Genomic DNA, 15,460 nt, shown 5'->3' with positions numbered 1-15,460 from the left:
CCATCTTTAAGATGACTTCTTGTTCGGAGTCATTAGATATTCTTTATTCAAAAGTAATGCTTGGCCATGTGCTGTATGTAATACTTTAAAAACAGATCTTTATATCGAAGATAGCGAAACAGAATGAAACTTTTATCAATAATACCTTCTTCAATCTCTCCAATAAAGTCTCTGGACTTCTTTTTAAATTTATCATTTATAAATAGAGAGATATTCTGAGTATTTCAGATCTAAATTTAAGAGATGTTCGAAGTTTAACTATCATTTTCTAAACGTATTTGTCAGATTTAAAAGATTTACACAAAAAGACATTGAATTTTTCTTTTAATCTATCCAGCTATGTATAAATTCTGATATGTGTATAATCCTTTTTCCTTTTTCTATCATTTTTTCTCAAGTTTGCTAAGATATTTGCTTACGTATTCAGCCATTATGTGTAAGCAATCTTCTGTTCTAGAAAAGAGCTGGTACATAGAAGCTAATTCTTCCATTTTTTCATTTTTTAGCATATGAAATATTCCAGGATTTTCCATTTCCATAATAATTTTGACATGCTTTCTGAGCAGTTGTTCCTCTAAAATTTCCATTACTTTTTTCTCCGTCGTTTCTCCAAAACAGAATTTGGCTTCTGGTGGCTCCATTCGTGCTTTAGGTTTTCTCACGTAAGACACGGCATCCTTCTCCGATAAGAAACGATAACTTTCTTTTGTATAATATTCATTTGTCTATTCTAAAAATAGTTTTGAACTCTTCTATATAAAAAGAATCGGAACCTATGCGTATAGAAACTAGCATATCGCATGCATTTTTAATGCCTGTTCTATTTTCATTTTCGCCCTTCCTTTCTCTCGCCATCATTGAGAGAAGGGTGAAACGCAGATAAAAGGAAATATTCTCGTATTTTATAATTTTATCGCGGAACAGGATCAATCCGAGATCTTACACATTATTTACATTGTTTATTCTGACGTGAATATTATCGAGATTCTTTATTGTTGTATATTATTGCTATTGTTTCTAGCTTTATTTGTATTATTATCTAAAATACTTTATTCTTTGACATGTGATTGTAATTTACACAAATAAAAATTTGAAAAGAAAATATCAATTATAAACTTTAGCTAAATTATTAAATATTCGAATTATTCGCGAGTAATCCTATAGTACATTAATTAAACAGGACTTTCGAAGAGAGTTCGATCCTGACCGAAAGTGTCAAATTATTCGATTAAAATCCAGAGATTAAGAAATATTTCTTCCTCGATGGCTTTAAAATTATAACGGATGATAAACACTCAATTCTGTTTTTACAGAACGGTTTCAACGTATACGACTGTGGTTACGACATCATTGACACCAAACTCCTTACTCCTCTTCTTCTCCCTCATTCCATTACACCTGTTTATTTATTTGGAGAAGCTATTCTTTCCAAATTCACTTCCCGCATATCCGCAAATATAAACGAGGATGTTTGTTTGTTTGCTCGCTATGCACGCCTAGGCCGTTTGATCGATTGACTGAAACATAAAACGTGTTTCAATCAATCTTTCAGAGACATCGATTAACTCTCTACGGCTAGCTAGGTTATGGAAAACATGAAAATGATAGAAGTTATTGTAAGGGACCTGTGAGATAACGCCAGTTTCTTCATTCTTCTTTCGGCTTTTTAATATAACTTTTATGTGTTTTATCTTATATGTTTTAATTGAAACACCGACTGAAAAGGGACTATTTTAAAGTCCGAAATGCATTTCGAGTCTATTTTATATAATTTATACATATTAGTTTTAATTATTGTGAAATCTCTTTTGAAAACTTAAATATATATTAAATTTAAGAAATTTTGTCTGCGTGTTCACTGGTGTGATAAGCCCTAACGTAAAGTAACTGTATTTAATAAAGATGTTATACGTTATTAGCATTTACAATTATTTACGAAACCGATCATTACCCTGAAAATTAAGTTTTTTTGCCATTCTATAATAAAGTTATAGAAAGTTCTTATAACAAAATAACTTAACAGATGGTGCCACACATAATTATATTTATTATATTCTAATTAAAAACATAAAATTTATTTTCTAAATAAAATCCGGCAACAAGTTACATAACTTGTTGCCGGATTTTTTTTATTATAAAGAGAAAATTAAATTGTTCGTTTCAGCACTTTTCTCGATTTAAGTATAGCAACAACCAGGGGCTGATCTAGGTTTTTCGGGCCTAGGGCTCCAATGGGGCCCCTTTTTTGTTAGATTAAGAATTATACAATAAACAAATAATACTATAAATTATCATCATTATTTGAGATCCCGTGACACTTGGGAACCCGGGACTTAAGCCCTATTAGTCCTTATGTAGACCGCCCCTGCCTGGGCAAAGCCCAGGTTTATATAGTAATTTTTGCACTTTTGTGTCTGATTTTTAAAAAAAAAAAATTTCCACATTAGATTTGATGATTTTGGTGTCAAAACGCTCGTTAGAACCCTGGAATGTGCATAAATTACTTTTTGGAAAATATAATTGACTCAGAAAAAAGATATATTCAAAAAAATGAAAATGTCGCCTTTCGCCTCTGATACTTAATAACAAAAAGGTATTTTGATATTTTTTGGGTGCTGTTTATTGTAATATAAAGCCACGCATTTGCTTCATAGTTTTGCAAAGTTTGGTGAATTTTGGTTAAACTACGGAAAAGTTATCCGAGTTCAAATAAAAGCAACCAGATTTACGTCCTCCATCCCCAATAGATGGCTCCACATTACCTAGCTCTTCGATTGCCACTGCTGTAACTGCCCAGTACAAATTTAAACAAATTGTCATTTTCTTTTGTCAACGTGTCAGTAATTACACTCAACTCCTTCCTCTCATCCTATTGGAAATTTTCAACTTCGAAGTATTCTAATTGCTTCGAAGCTTTGGTAATTATTTTGTCCCTTGAATTTCGAACTAACAAGGATTTCCTGTATATTGTCTGCAATGATACTAAAACACATGGCTTATAATTTTATTTCCTAGTCATATAAATTTTAACAATAAATTAATAAATGCTAAAATCAAATACATTACATTATATCGTTAAAAATAAAAAATAACAGCTAATTGTTAAACTAGATTAAGTCAGAACCATTGCATCTCTAATTTTATTTTTGAAATTTTTTCTAAAATATGTTAACTAAAAATTACAATTTATTTTAAATGCGGTATTTTAACCTTAAAATTTCCAATAATGGTAAAATAACATCATATTTATCAAAAGATGTTCATTTTCCTTTTTCTTGAATAAATATTTTATTTTTTGAAAAACTTATGAAATGTTTTGCTTATTATGAAAAAATAACTGATTTCTTCATATATAATTCCTCCACTGAACCTTAGTTATTATTTAATTAGACTGAGATTTTGTTTTTGTGAGAAAATATTTAATAAAAAAATTAAAAGATATTGTGATAATATTAGAATTTTTATTAATATTAAATATAGGAAGCTCAACAGTTAGGTCAAGCAGATGAAAATCATTTGTTAAGTGCTAGAAAACTAGTGTTACTTGTGGATTTGGATCAGACTTTAATTCACACTACTAATGATAATATTCTACCAAAAATCAAGGTAAATAGAATTTTGTTATTACTTTATTTAGAGAAGTAATTAACTAACTAATATTTTTTTAAAAATTTAAATATTTACAATTTTTATAGAATGTGTATCATTTTCAATTGTATGGCTCTCATACTCCTTGGTATCACACAAGAATTCGTCCTGGAGTAGAAAGTTTCTTAGATTCTATGTCCAAATTATATGAATTGCATATCTGCACATTTGGAGCACGACCATATGCCCATAAAATAGCAAACTTATTAGATCCAAATGGCAAATACTTTTCCCACAGAATTTTATCTAGAGATGAATGTTTCAATCCAAATTCAAAGACTGGAAATCTTAAGTAAGTATGCAGAAAATGTTTTAAGAAAATTAAACTTTTTTTAATGTTTAAAGTAATTTTTTTAAAAAAATCATTTGATTTGTTGTCATATACAAAAGTTTCAAATTCCTATAAATCTTAATTGTCATTTTTTTAAGTGCCTCATAATTATGGTTTTTCAGATTTTTATTTTTATTTATTTTAATAGATTTGTTTCCATTCTGTTAATAACATTCACCAATATATCTACATTTATCTGAAAAAAATATTTTCTGTTAGATTTAAATAATTTCAAATCATAAGACAGGTTAAAATCAAGTATAATATTTTCATGCAGATAACATACATACAATGACATAAACCCTGTAAAAAATTGCTAGAATGGAAATAAAGTAATTACATAACCAATCCATTGTGAGGTTGACCCTATAACAACGTTGAGGAATTTGCATGGATCAGATAAGAATTTGATGATTTGTGTTGACTCAGTGTTCTAGAATCAAATATTAATAATTTTTAGAAAAAAAAAAGAGTTTTCTATGTTGTGTCAGATGAGATTACAAACCATGATCAGTAAGTGAGTTTCATAATTATGTTGAACAATAAATACAACCTCCACATATGACATCTTAACTAATCACACCATGCCATGACTTTGTAAATTGGACTTCTGTATTGATATTAATGGTTGTAGAAAAACTTTTGTCATAATTTTCCCAAGAATGTCTGAATATTAGGTCCTGTAGCTATGGTAAAATTTAAGTATAAATAAATACATGATTACAAACTGCGGGTTCCCTTGTCAGTAGAGTTTCTGAATCCTGTGAAATTATCCTAATATAAATCTGTAGAACATTAACAATCTTGTTCAGTGCAGTTATTCAGAAAGGGTATAGATCTATTATTTTAATAATAATAATCTTAATTTATAATTATTAATTCATGGTTGAGGAATTGTGGATGCACTTGTTATATAAGCTGTAGCAATATCAAGTGGTCTATTAAAGTTACAACTTTCCTCCTCCCACTAGGTAATTGTCCTAACTCAACTATAATTTTTGGGCTTTGAGAAAATGCAGTTTTTCAAGCTTTAGTTTATTTCTGCAGTTTTGTTATGTTATACATTATAAATAAATGCCATAAAAATTTTCTAATGTTTTTATGTAGCTAAAGCATCTGCATGTTGCATAAAGCATGTTGTATCTGAAAATGAAATTATAGCTGTTCCAACAGACATTTTACAACTACTAATTCAGATATTTTTTTAAACTTTTTGCTCTTTATATACTTCATTTATCATATAACAAATTGAAGAAAATGACTTATTTTGAATCTTCAGAAAGTCAAAATATAAAAATATTCAGATTCAAACAAGATTTATTTTTTAAATTCATTTCAAGCCAAATAATTGCCAGATTAAATTGGACTATATCAGTGTTCCGCAACCTTTTTCTACTCGTGGCATACTTATGACTCAACACGGCACACCAAAATGTTATTCCTGTCAAAAACATATGATATGATACTATTAATCAAATTTCATAATGCCATAAACCTATTATATTATTATGTTGAGTTTTGTGAGTTGCACTTGGTTGACACCGATGGCTGTGTACTATGCTAGACCAGAGTTAAAGCATAGTAACTTCAAAACAAGACAAAAATTAAATAAGTGTGTCAGTGTATGTCGTATTCAGGAATTTCCTAATAATATGACATGTATTCAATATAGTGGCCTTCTGTGGTGTGATATGTTTCTATTCAATTTTAATGTTCCCAGACTTTTGTGTAGTGTATGTGGTATGATACCTGTACAGGAAAGATGACAGATACAATAAGCACCCTATCCATCCTCAACAGATGCCTCATTTCCTGATGAGTTCTGTGTACTTGCTGATTTTTTTCAGTGCATGTGTTTTGTATATTGTCAGTGTTTGGAATGGCTATGTCTATAATGTATGTGATTTTATTGTGTTTGTCAATGAGTGTGATGTCTGGTCTGTTGTGGTAAATTGTTTTATCTGTGATTATGGCTGTTGTAACGTGTTGTTTTCCAATACTGTCTGTTGAATGTATTTGTAGTATGGTTCATGAATGTCTAATAATTTGTGTTTGTTTGCAAGCTCTTGATGTATTTACTACTTGATTATGTTATGTAAATTATCTATCTGTGCCAAGAGCTTGCAACCAGAAGTGATGTGTTGTATAGTTTCTGGCATGATGTGACATTTTCTGCATGTGTCATTTATGATTGTTGTATCTTTGAGTATGTGTTTTCTGTAGTTTTTAGTATTTATAACCTGATCCTGTATGACAATCATGAATCCTTCCATCTCCCCAAAGAGGCATCCCCGAGCTAACCAGCTGTTTGACACAGTTTTGTCAACAGAATTCTGGACAGGTCATAGGGATGTCTGATATGGAGTGCCTTTTGTGCCCATGATTGCTTAATTAATGGTGTCTATGCTATTTATATGTTGTGTTGTGTCCATATGTTGTGAATGTAAATTTAATGGTGTATTATTTGAGTCTGCTCGAGTTACTGCTTTATGTAATTGTGATTTTTCTTGTTTCTTGTAGAAAAACTCACAATGTCTGTATTTGTTTGTAGTGGAGGTTAACTATGTTGATCAGGCCACATCCGCCATCTTTACGTGGAATGGTTAATCTTTCTGTGGCGGATTTAGGATGATGTTGTTTATGCTTATTAAGTGTTGTTCTTGTTTTCATTTGGAGTTGCTTGAGATCTGTGTGAGTCCAATGTATAACTCCAAAAGAATAAGTGAGTACTGGGACATTATATGTGTTTATTGCTTTAACATCATCTTATTTCATCAGTGAATGAAATACAAGCATAAGAAACACAACAGAAATAAATAAAACTTGAAATTAATATGTAAAAGTTTACATTATACCTTTCACCTTGTGATGACACACCAGTTGCGGAACACTAGACTATATTACTGTTACTATTAATAATTAAATTCCATGTAATTTGACCTAGAAGTAGACTTTCAGGGTAGTTCCTTAATGCAATAAATAAAGTAAATAAATAGCAAAAAGTTTAAAAATATCTGGATTAGTTTGTAAAGTACTATATTATTTTTCCGACTTTTCCAACGATTATTGACACTACTGCGTGCCGGAAATAGCCGTTCCCTAACGGGTACTTTACGCGGATTCGCGTTAGTGTGCCAGGCCTGGACTTTAAGGGTGCACCGAATTAAATAATGACAAAGTTTGTCAATAACAAAATCAAATATTTAATTAAACTTCTAGTAATAACTATATACAGTATTTAGTAAAAATCAAACAATAATTTATTCAATGAAATTCAACAAGAATCAACCCGACAAACTCAAATCAATCTATTTCTAACTTAATTCTATTCCCCTTTGGAATTCGACAAAAATCAAAGACTTAACTTATAAACAATATTTCTTATAAATTAAAGATCCTAATCGTCACCTCAATATACTAGGAACCTATTTCCTCAAACTCTCAAGACTTTCTATAATCGTCGATCCATAAGTCGAATAACTTCAAAATCACCTTGGAACTATTTGATCCTATCGGACACCTCTCTCTCGTTCACTGCTCTGAAGCTCACCAAAGCTCGTTGCTATCAGGAATTCACCTCGTCCATCTTCACTTGAGACTTGGAATTTATAGTGTGAGGTGACGTCACAATTCTGAATGAGATCACTCTCCTCATTTACATACTTAACGCTAACAATAAACTTTTTTTGTTTCTCTGGCAGCCTATTTACGACAATTACTCGTTAACCTTTTACATTATTCTTTTTCACAATTTTCGGGATGTTTTTTATTCTTTAAGGTTTAGCGAGTCCCTAATTCGTGCTTGTGGGGTCTCCCTCCCCTTTTTCTCGGTGTGGACTTACTTTTTTCCGCTCGGGAAGCGCAAGTGTGCGCGAGTTTTTCTACGGCGCTTTTCTTTCGTCGGTGAGTTGGTTTTTCTTCTATTTTTAAGTTACTAAGGTGAATGATGAGGAAACCTTCGTCCTAACAAAACATAAGCCCCAAACAAAAAATTGAATAATAAGCAAAATAAAAGTAAATAAAAATAACGCTCGGACTTTGGTTCCTTACAAGTTGTATAAGTTTCTAAAGCAGCTATGGTTTTATCTTTGAATACAAACACAATGGCTGCGTTCAACAGACTCAACAGTTCTGGAGCGGTTGAGTATTTTTCTGCTGAATGCCCTCTACAATAGCAGTGTTTAGGAACATGTTTGGTGTTTTGATGTCACATTCTTTCATTTACACTACCTACTGGTAGATGAAACTGAATGGCAGCTGCTACATACATCCTTATCTCCTTATCCTACATTATCCTTATGCTCCTGACATACATCACTTATCATTCAGCAGATGTAACTACATAACAGCTACCGAATCTCCTTTGCTCAGTTACAACTGTTGACTCTGCTGAACACAGCCAATATTAAACATTTTTAGAACAGTTTAAAAGGAAACAGGTTTTCAAGATAAACAAAGTTGTTTGAAAATCAAACAATTTTGTATATCTGTAATCAATACTTTAATTTTCTTAATTAAATGAAGCAAAATAGTTGAAAAAGCATGAAGTATTACTGTCTGAATATCTTTACTTTCTTTGATTTTATAAATCTGCCTTAATGATACTTCTACATTGTAGTTATCATCTGTTACATTTTGTTGATTTCTTGTTTTCCTTGTCTGTGATTTGTTTGAAAGATACTATAGAAGTGTGTACAAAATCAGACAATTATTTTAGAAATGTTTTCAATTTACCCTTTCTTTGAATATTGATTTAAAGAGATGTATCGTGTATGGTATTCTTTGAAGATGATTTAAACAAGATCAAAGAATCTGTATAATAAATTAATCCAAATTTAGAAGGCAATATTTGTTATATTTTAGTAATTTTAAACTAATTTCATGAAGATTCAGAACCACAAAAAAAATTCATTTTTGGTAATTTAGTTCAAACACTGCAAGTCTGGAATATATTATATCATAAAAATGCATACAATTTAACCTTAAAAGTAAAATTCCATAAAATTTTAATGCATGATGACCAAATCAGGATACTAGAAGCTCTCAGGATATTCAAATCTGAAAAGAAGGGCAATTGCATCGATTTTAAAAATGGAGAACAATTATGCCTGGCAATCTTTAATTTATACCAACAGGAACAGTCAATATAGAAAATTATTTACATATAAAAAAAAGTTTAATTTTCGTTATATGATTTTTTAAATAATCTTAAGAATGTTCCATTTTCATTCCACGTTCCATTTGAGAACGCTTTAACCTGAAGATTTCCTATGTAGATCGAAAACATTTGTGTTTATGTGCATTAAACTTTTCTGAAATTTTACTTTTAAGGTTCAATTGTGTACGTTTTTATGATAATTTAGTTACTGAATTTTCTTGCAAGTTTATTTGTGCAGAAGCCAAATAATGAGTATTGGCTTTGATATGCAAAAAAATGAATGTACAGATTTAAAAGATTATAGATGTAAACTTAAATATTGAATATAAATGTTGAAAATTTTGTAAATTTACTAAAATTTTAAATTATTTTTAGGGCATTGTTTCCATGTGGTGATTCAATGGTATGCATAATTGATGACAGAGAAGATGTTTGGAATTTTGCTCCAAATCTCATACCTGTTAAACCATATCATTTCTTTACTAACACTGGAGATATCAATGCTCCACCTGAAATGCATAAAAATAATAATGAAAATGGATTGTCAAAAATTGAGGAATCAGTATACAATATTAAGGAAGAATCTTCTATTAAAAGCGTTGAATCATCATCATCATCTTCATCTTCAGATACTAATAAAGATGATCAGTTATTACAAACTGCAGAAAGTACATTAGAAATTAAAAATGATGACTTGGAAGAACAAATTATGAATTTAATTGATCAGTCTAAGTTACCTAATGAAGAAGAACAGAAAATAGTATCATCAACTCAAGAAGCTGAAACTTTAGTTGCAACTAAAGAAATTTCAAGCGAAAATAGTGACACCCAACAATCAGAATCTGAAAAAGATTGTAATAATCAAACAGATATTAATTTAGCTGACAAAGAAGATTCAGATGATTATCTTTTGCATCTTGAAGATATTTTGAAAATTATTCATAAGGCTTATTATGATATGTATGATCAAATGAAAGCTCAAGGAAAAAATACAATACCAGATTTAAAAAATGTTATACCATATGTTAGAAGAAAAGTACTAAAAGGAGTAAATATTGTCTTCAGTGGTGTTATACCTACAAATATGCCTGCAGAAAGAAGTAAATTATGGATTGTTGCTAAATCTCTAGGGGCAAATGTATCTCCTGACATTGAATTTCCAGGTCAGTCTGGACAAAATGGGACAACACATGTTATTGCAGTTAAATGGGGTACAATAAAAGTCAATAAAGCTAGAAAAATAAAAGATATACACATAGTGACACCAGAATGGTTATGGAGTTGTGCTGAGAGATGGGATCATGTAGATGAAAAATTATTTCTTCTTTCAAAACATTCGGTAATTCCACGTCCTACAGCAACATATCAACCAAGCTCTTTTAAAGATAATTTTGACTGTAAGCCAGATTTCAAAGATAATAGGAGAGATTTTATTTCTGAACCAAATTTATATCCAGTATATGATCCTGTTACTGGGAAGAAAATTTGCAGAGATAACTCAAATGTAATTCAAAAAAATGGCAGGACTGATGGTTCTGAGATATTATCAGAATATGTTACCTCCAGCACTGAGAAGTTCTCTTATAGTCCTCTACTCTCTTTTTCAACCCAAGAAATAGAAGATATGGATAAAGAAGTAGATGATGCATGTAGTGAAGAGTCTGAAGATAGTGATGTAGATACTACAGTAACAGCCACACAAAGCCAAAATGATAAAAACAAAGAATCTGATTCAAGTTTGGAAAGTCTTACTGGTGGAGAATTCCCAAAGGGATGGAGAAAGAGAAAAAAATGTGATCTTAAAGATAACTATACTGAATTAAGTGGCATAATTGAAAGTGAAGAAGAAGAAAATGCAAAATTTCCACGTAGAGAACTTCCGTGTGATAGCGGAAAAAGTAATGAAAACAGTAGTGAAAGTGATGATTTTAATGAGTCAATTGGATCTGTTGATGAAGAAATGGCTGCTGCAGTAGAACGAGAATTTTTAAATTCCTGATAAGGATCACTGAATGTAATGACTTGTATATTTTATGTAAAATGTCATTTTAAACATTATACAAATCTATCATAATTTACTGCTTACTACTAAATATCAGAGATAAAGTATTAAGCAAGAAAGTTTTTTAATGAAAAATTTAATTCTTTATTTAAAATATATAAGTTATATATACATTTGAAAAGCATAAACATAACTAAAACTAAAGTTGTTTTAAACATTATTAAAGATGCCATTACTTTATTTTCAGTATGCATTTCTTCAGATTATATCTAAAATTATTAAATTCTTCTAAATGACATTTAGTTTTTATAAAATTGACAATTGTTTTGTATAATTTTTTTTCTTTATATTATGAAATTTTTCTGATTAAAATTAGAGAGAACTTTATTTAAATAAAATACAAGTAACAAATTGTTTTTGTAGGAATAAAATTTTATTAATAATCAAATATAAAATTTTGGATTTAAATGATTCATTCATGGATCAACAGAATCTTAGACACAGAATTCTTAAAATCAAGGGTCTAAAATTCAATTTTTGATTTAATAATTTCAATTTTATAAAATTTTCAAGCACACCATTCATTATACCATATTAATAGAAAATTTTATCTCAGTGGTAAGAGTTATTATGTTTAAATATGACTTTAGTGTATTAATTCAGTGACACACAAAATTTAGACTATTGCCAATGTGCTTAAAGTCTTAATACATGTATAAAACTACCAAAGAGATTCATCAACAAAAAAGAGAATTACTGATCTTATCTGTTTTACTACTAATCTACCATCCATGTTTTCAGTTTTCATCTTCAGTTTTATAGCTTTTATCATTTTATATTAGTTTTTATAAATGTGATTGTATATATATATAATTAAAAAGGAATTATTTATTTACATACAGTAATGCTGAAGACTTTAATGTTTTGAAATGCATTTCTGGATTTACAAATATTGTATACTTGTCTATATATGACAGATTGAAATACATTTATATGCATAATACTTGTTCAATTCAAATCCCCCATGACTCCATTTGTTTATTACTGTTAATTTTTAATATGGAATAATTCTCTGGTGACAAATTATAACTTAATTATCAATTTGTTATTCTCATTCATTTAATATCAATGTACAGTACGTTGGAATCCCAGTAAGGAATGCAGATTTCTATGCTGTTATTTAAAGTAGACACTAGTCTATATTACTTTCAGGCTATATTTTTAAAAAATAAGCTATAAAACAAATTTAAAATATTTCTAAAATTTATTTATAATGTAAATGATTGTGATTATATATATGTAAAATAAAATTATATATATAATATAGATAGTAATCCATAGTAAATCAGTTTTTCTGTGTTCAAAAGAAAAAAAAACATTGTAATTGTTTGAAATAAGACTTCTCTTTCAAAGACAAATTTATAACTCCAGAATGCACTTCAAAATTGACTATTATTCAATTGACTAATCTATTGCTTTTAGCCCTTAATGATATTTTATTTAACATATGCATTATTTATACACAGTTACGTGAGGGTTTATCACACCAGTGTGATAAACTTTCATGTATATATGTGCATAATTAATACAGATTTTAAATAAAAATTGACTATTATTGCTAATTCTAAGATGCATAAAATAGGTTTAGAAATACTTTCATATTATACAAAGGATTTTCTTTTATTTTCTATTAGAATTACATTTACTTCTCATACTGAAGTTATGTAAGATATTAGACAATGTAAGTTAAGTTCTTGTACTTTGAGAATATTCACTCTTATAGTCTAAATTAGTTGCATATTAGAAATTTTAATTTGCAGTTAATTCATTAAAGTTGTATTATTGTACTATGTAATAGTCTAGCTATATAAATATGTTAATTTTTCAGTATTGATGATTACATTTTATTCTCTCAAAAAATGTTATACATAATTAAAAAGCAAGAATAAGCTTAAAGATTTCATCTTTCTTGATTAATACTTTATCTATGACTCATAACTTCAAAGTTCATGATTTAGCTGTGTATATAATTTATTTTTTCTTGTTTTAATTAATGTTGTTCATTCAAAAAAGTTTTGCAATGTTTTAAATCTGATTGATTTAATATATTTGNACGCTATGTAACTTGCCCGAGATATCTTGGGTTATGGACTTATGTTAAAGCCAAACGAACTGCCGAATTATCGGACTATAAATTGGATTCCGCTATTAAAGCAGCCGAGGTAGACAAATCAAGAACACTAGAGAGAGAACTTTCTAAGTTAGAAGTTTGATTTAAGTTCATTTTTTCTTTAAATTTTCAACTGAATTCAAAGGCTTTTTTTTTTGTAAACAGTTTCCCAAAATCTTTAATATAAATTTTCAGAAATAGAAAAAATTTACATAATTCAGAGATAATTGTTAATGCATATTTTACAGAGCATTATTATTATTATTATTTTGGAAGTTGCAGGACGTATTAAATTACATATTAATGTTTATAGTGTTATGAAATACATATTTTATTAGAATAATAACTTGATGCCATAGCTTATAAATTCTAACATTCTATTTTATTAATATAAAATGTAAAATTTGATTTTTTTGCAAAGATTTTTTTGTGTTTGATATATTTCTTTAAATTTCCTAAAGAAAATTAGAATACATTTTCAATAATCACTGAAAATTTATATTTTTCAATAAACAAATACAGCTATTTAAAGAAATCAAAGTTTAAGTAAAAAAGAAACATTTTAAGATTTTTATTCAGACCAATTTCAGCTCAATGTCATTCACAACCAGTTCCAGAAACATTACTTAAATAGGTATATTTTTTTTAAACATACAAAATGGTATCAAGCCTTTAAAGTCCTGATGCTGAAAATTTATGGCTACAACTTACAATATTTTATTTGTGATCTCTGTCTATTACCTCAATGATTATATACAGTACTGTACATAGTCATGTGCAAATCATATTTATAATAACAAACACATTATTTCAACCAGAAATTTCTTTTGTGAATTTATAAAAAATATGTTTCTTAATCTATTCAAAACTAAAAAAATTATCTTTTACTTTTTACTAGTGAAACAACTTCACATTTTTATAAGCAGAACTTTAGCATTACATAAACTAATATACTGTGGACTCCACTTGTAATTGCAGATATTGTTATCAGTTAGCTGTTTCGTGTTATCAGAATTAGCAAGTCCCAAAGTATACACGTTAAAATACATTTATAAAACTCCATTTGTAATCAGAATTTTGGTAAATAAACATAATAGAGTGTTAATGTGCTTTAAATGTTAAGCATTGTTTTAAATAATTATTTATTTTTAATACAAGAATTTAAATTCTATGCTACTGATTAGTACAGAAGAGAAATTTTATTTATATTATTAATTCATATAAAAAATGGATGATTAACATATTTTTTGTTCTTATTTTATTATAGAGATGGAATAATTTTTTTAATTTGATAAAATGGTGAAGTTGATTGCATATTGTATTTTTTTTCTTATGTAATAATTATTGAAAATTATGTAATAATCATTTAGAAGTACATAACTTATAAAGTTTTAATCACAGTGAAGTCTGAATTTAATTTGCAGAAATGATTATTTTAGACATAATTCAGTCTGGAAGTTTCATTGAGTATATTGCACCATAACTATATTCTTGATTTACGTAGAAACGAAAACCATTCAGTTTGCATTTTCACATATGCTTTGTCACAAATTAAAAATTCTGAAAAATTTATGTAATCAATTTTACAGCCTAATTGTCTATAAGTTACTATTTATGCAAAATTTTAATAATAAAATCATTACATAGGATTGATAATTTAACAGCAGTTACATACAGTATAAATTTTTTTGAAAATTTTAGGTCTATTGGATTGGTTAGGATACACATTTTTACATAAATTTGATGCCACTTTTTAAAATTTGTTGTAAAACCGATGTCAAATTGACGTATAAACGTGCCTACCTCAACCAAACAGACGCTGTTCCCATTTGAAAATTAGAAACTTAGAAAGTGAGGATTAGAGAAATAGGTCAGATATAATAATCATCATATTTCGTTTTTTTTTATTCAGGTTATTACTCATCTGCTGAGATCAGAAACAATTCTATTGATAACTTGTTTGTTTCTGCTGAAAGTGCGTTATAAATGTTATCCTCATTTAACACAACATGCAAATTGAATTTCCCTTAGATAAATGATTTCAAAAATTTGCTGTAAACAGTTTTACTTTTATCAATCCTTTTTCATTACATATAATCATAATACACATTTGTTAAATGCTTATACCATATCCAAATAAATGAAACTGAT

The 15,460-nt window shown here is 28.5% G+C and overlaps 1 protein-coding gene across 1 annotated transcript in view; it reads left to right on the top strand.

The window, feature by feature from the left end:
* Positions 1 to 12,823, top strand: part of LOC111620666 (RNA polymerase II subunit A C-terminal domain phosphatase-like) — a 31,711-nt gene extending 18,888 nt beyond the window's left edge. Inside the window, exons 4-6 of the mRNA XM_023362641.1 lie at positions 3,481 to 3,606; positions 3,696 to 3,940; positions 9,513 to 12,823. Of these exons, the coding sequence (XP_023218409.1) occupies positions 3,481 to 3,606; positions 3,696 to 3,940; positions 9,513 to 11,136 (1,995 nt within the window). The 3' untranslated portion in view covers positions 11,137 to 12,823. The remainder of the gene's footprint in view (positions 1 to 3,480; positions 3,607 to 3,695; positions 3,941 to 9,512) is intronic.
* The last annotated feature ends 2,637 nt before the right edge of the window (positions 12,824 to 15,460 follow it).

This window comes from Centruroides sculpturatus, unplaced genomic scaffold (assembly GCF_000671375.1).
Source record: "Centruroides sculpturatus isolate CEXI.00-Female unplaced genomic scaffold, Cexi_2.0 scaffold194, whole genome shotgun sequence".
In the NCBI taxonomy this organism is placed as follows: Eukaryota; Metazoa; Arthropoda; class Arachnida; order Scorpiones; family Buthidae; genus Centruroides; species Centruroides sculpturatus.
This window is presented reverse-complemented; position numbering and strand designations above follow the sequence as displayed.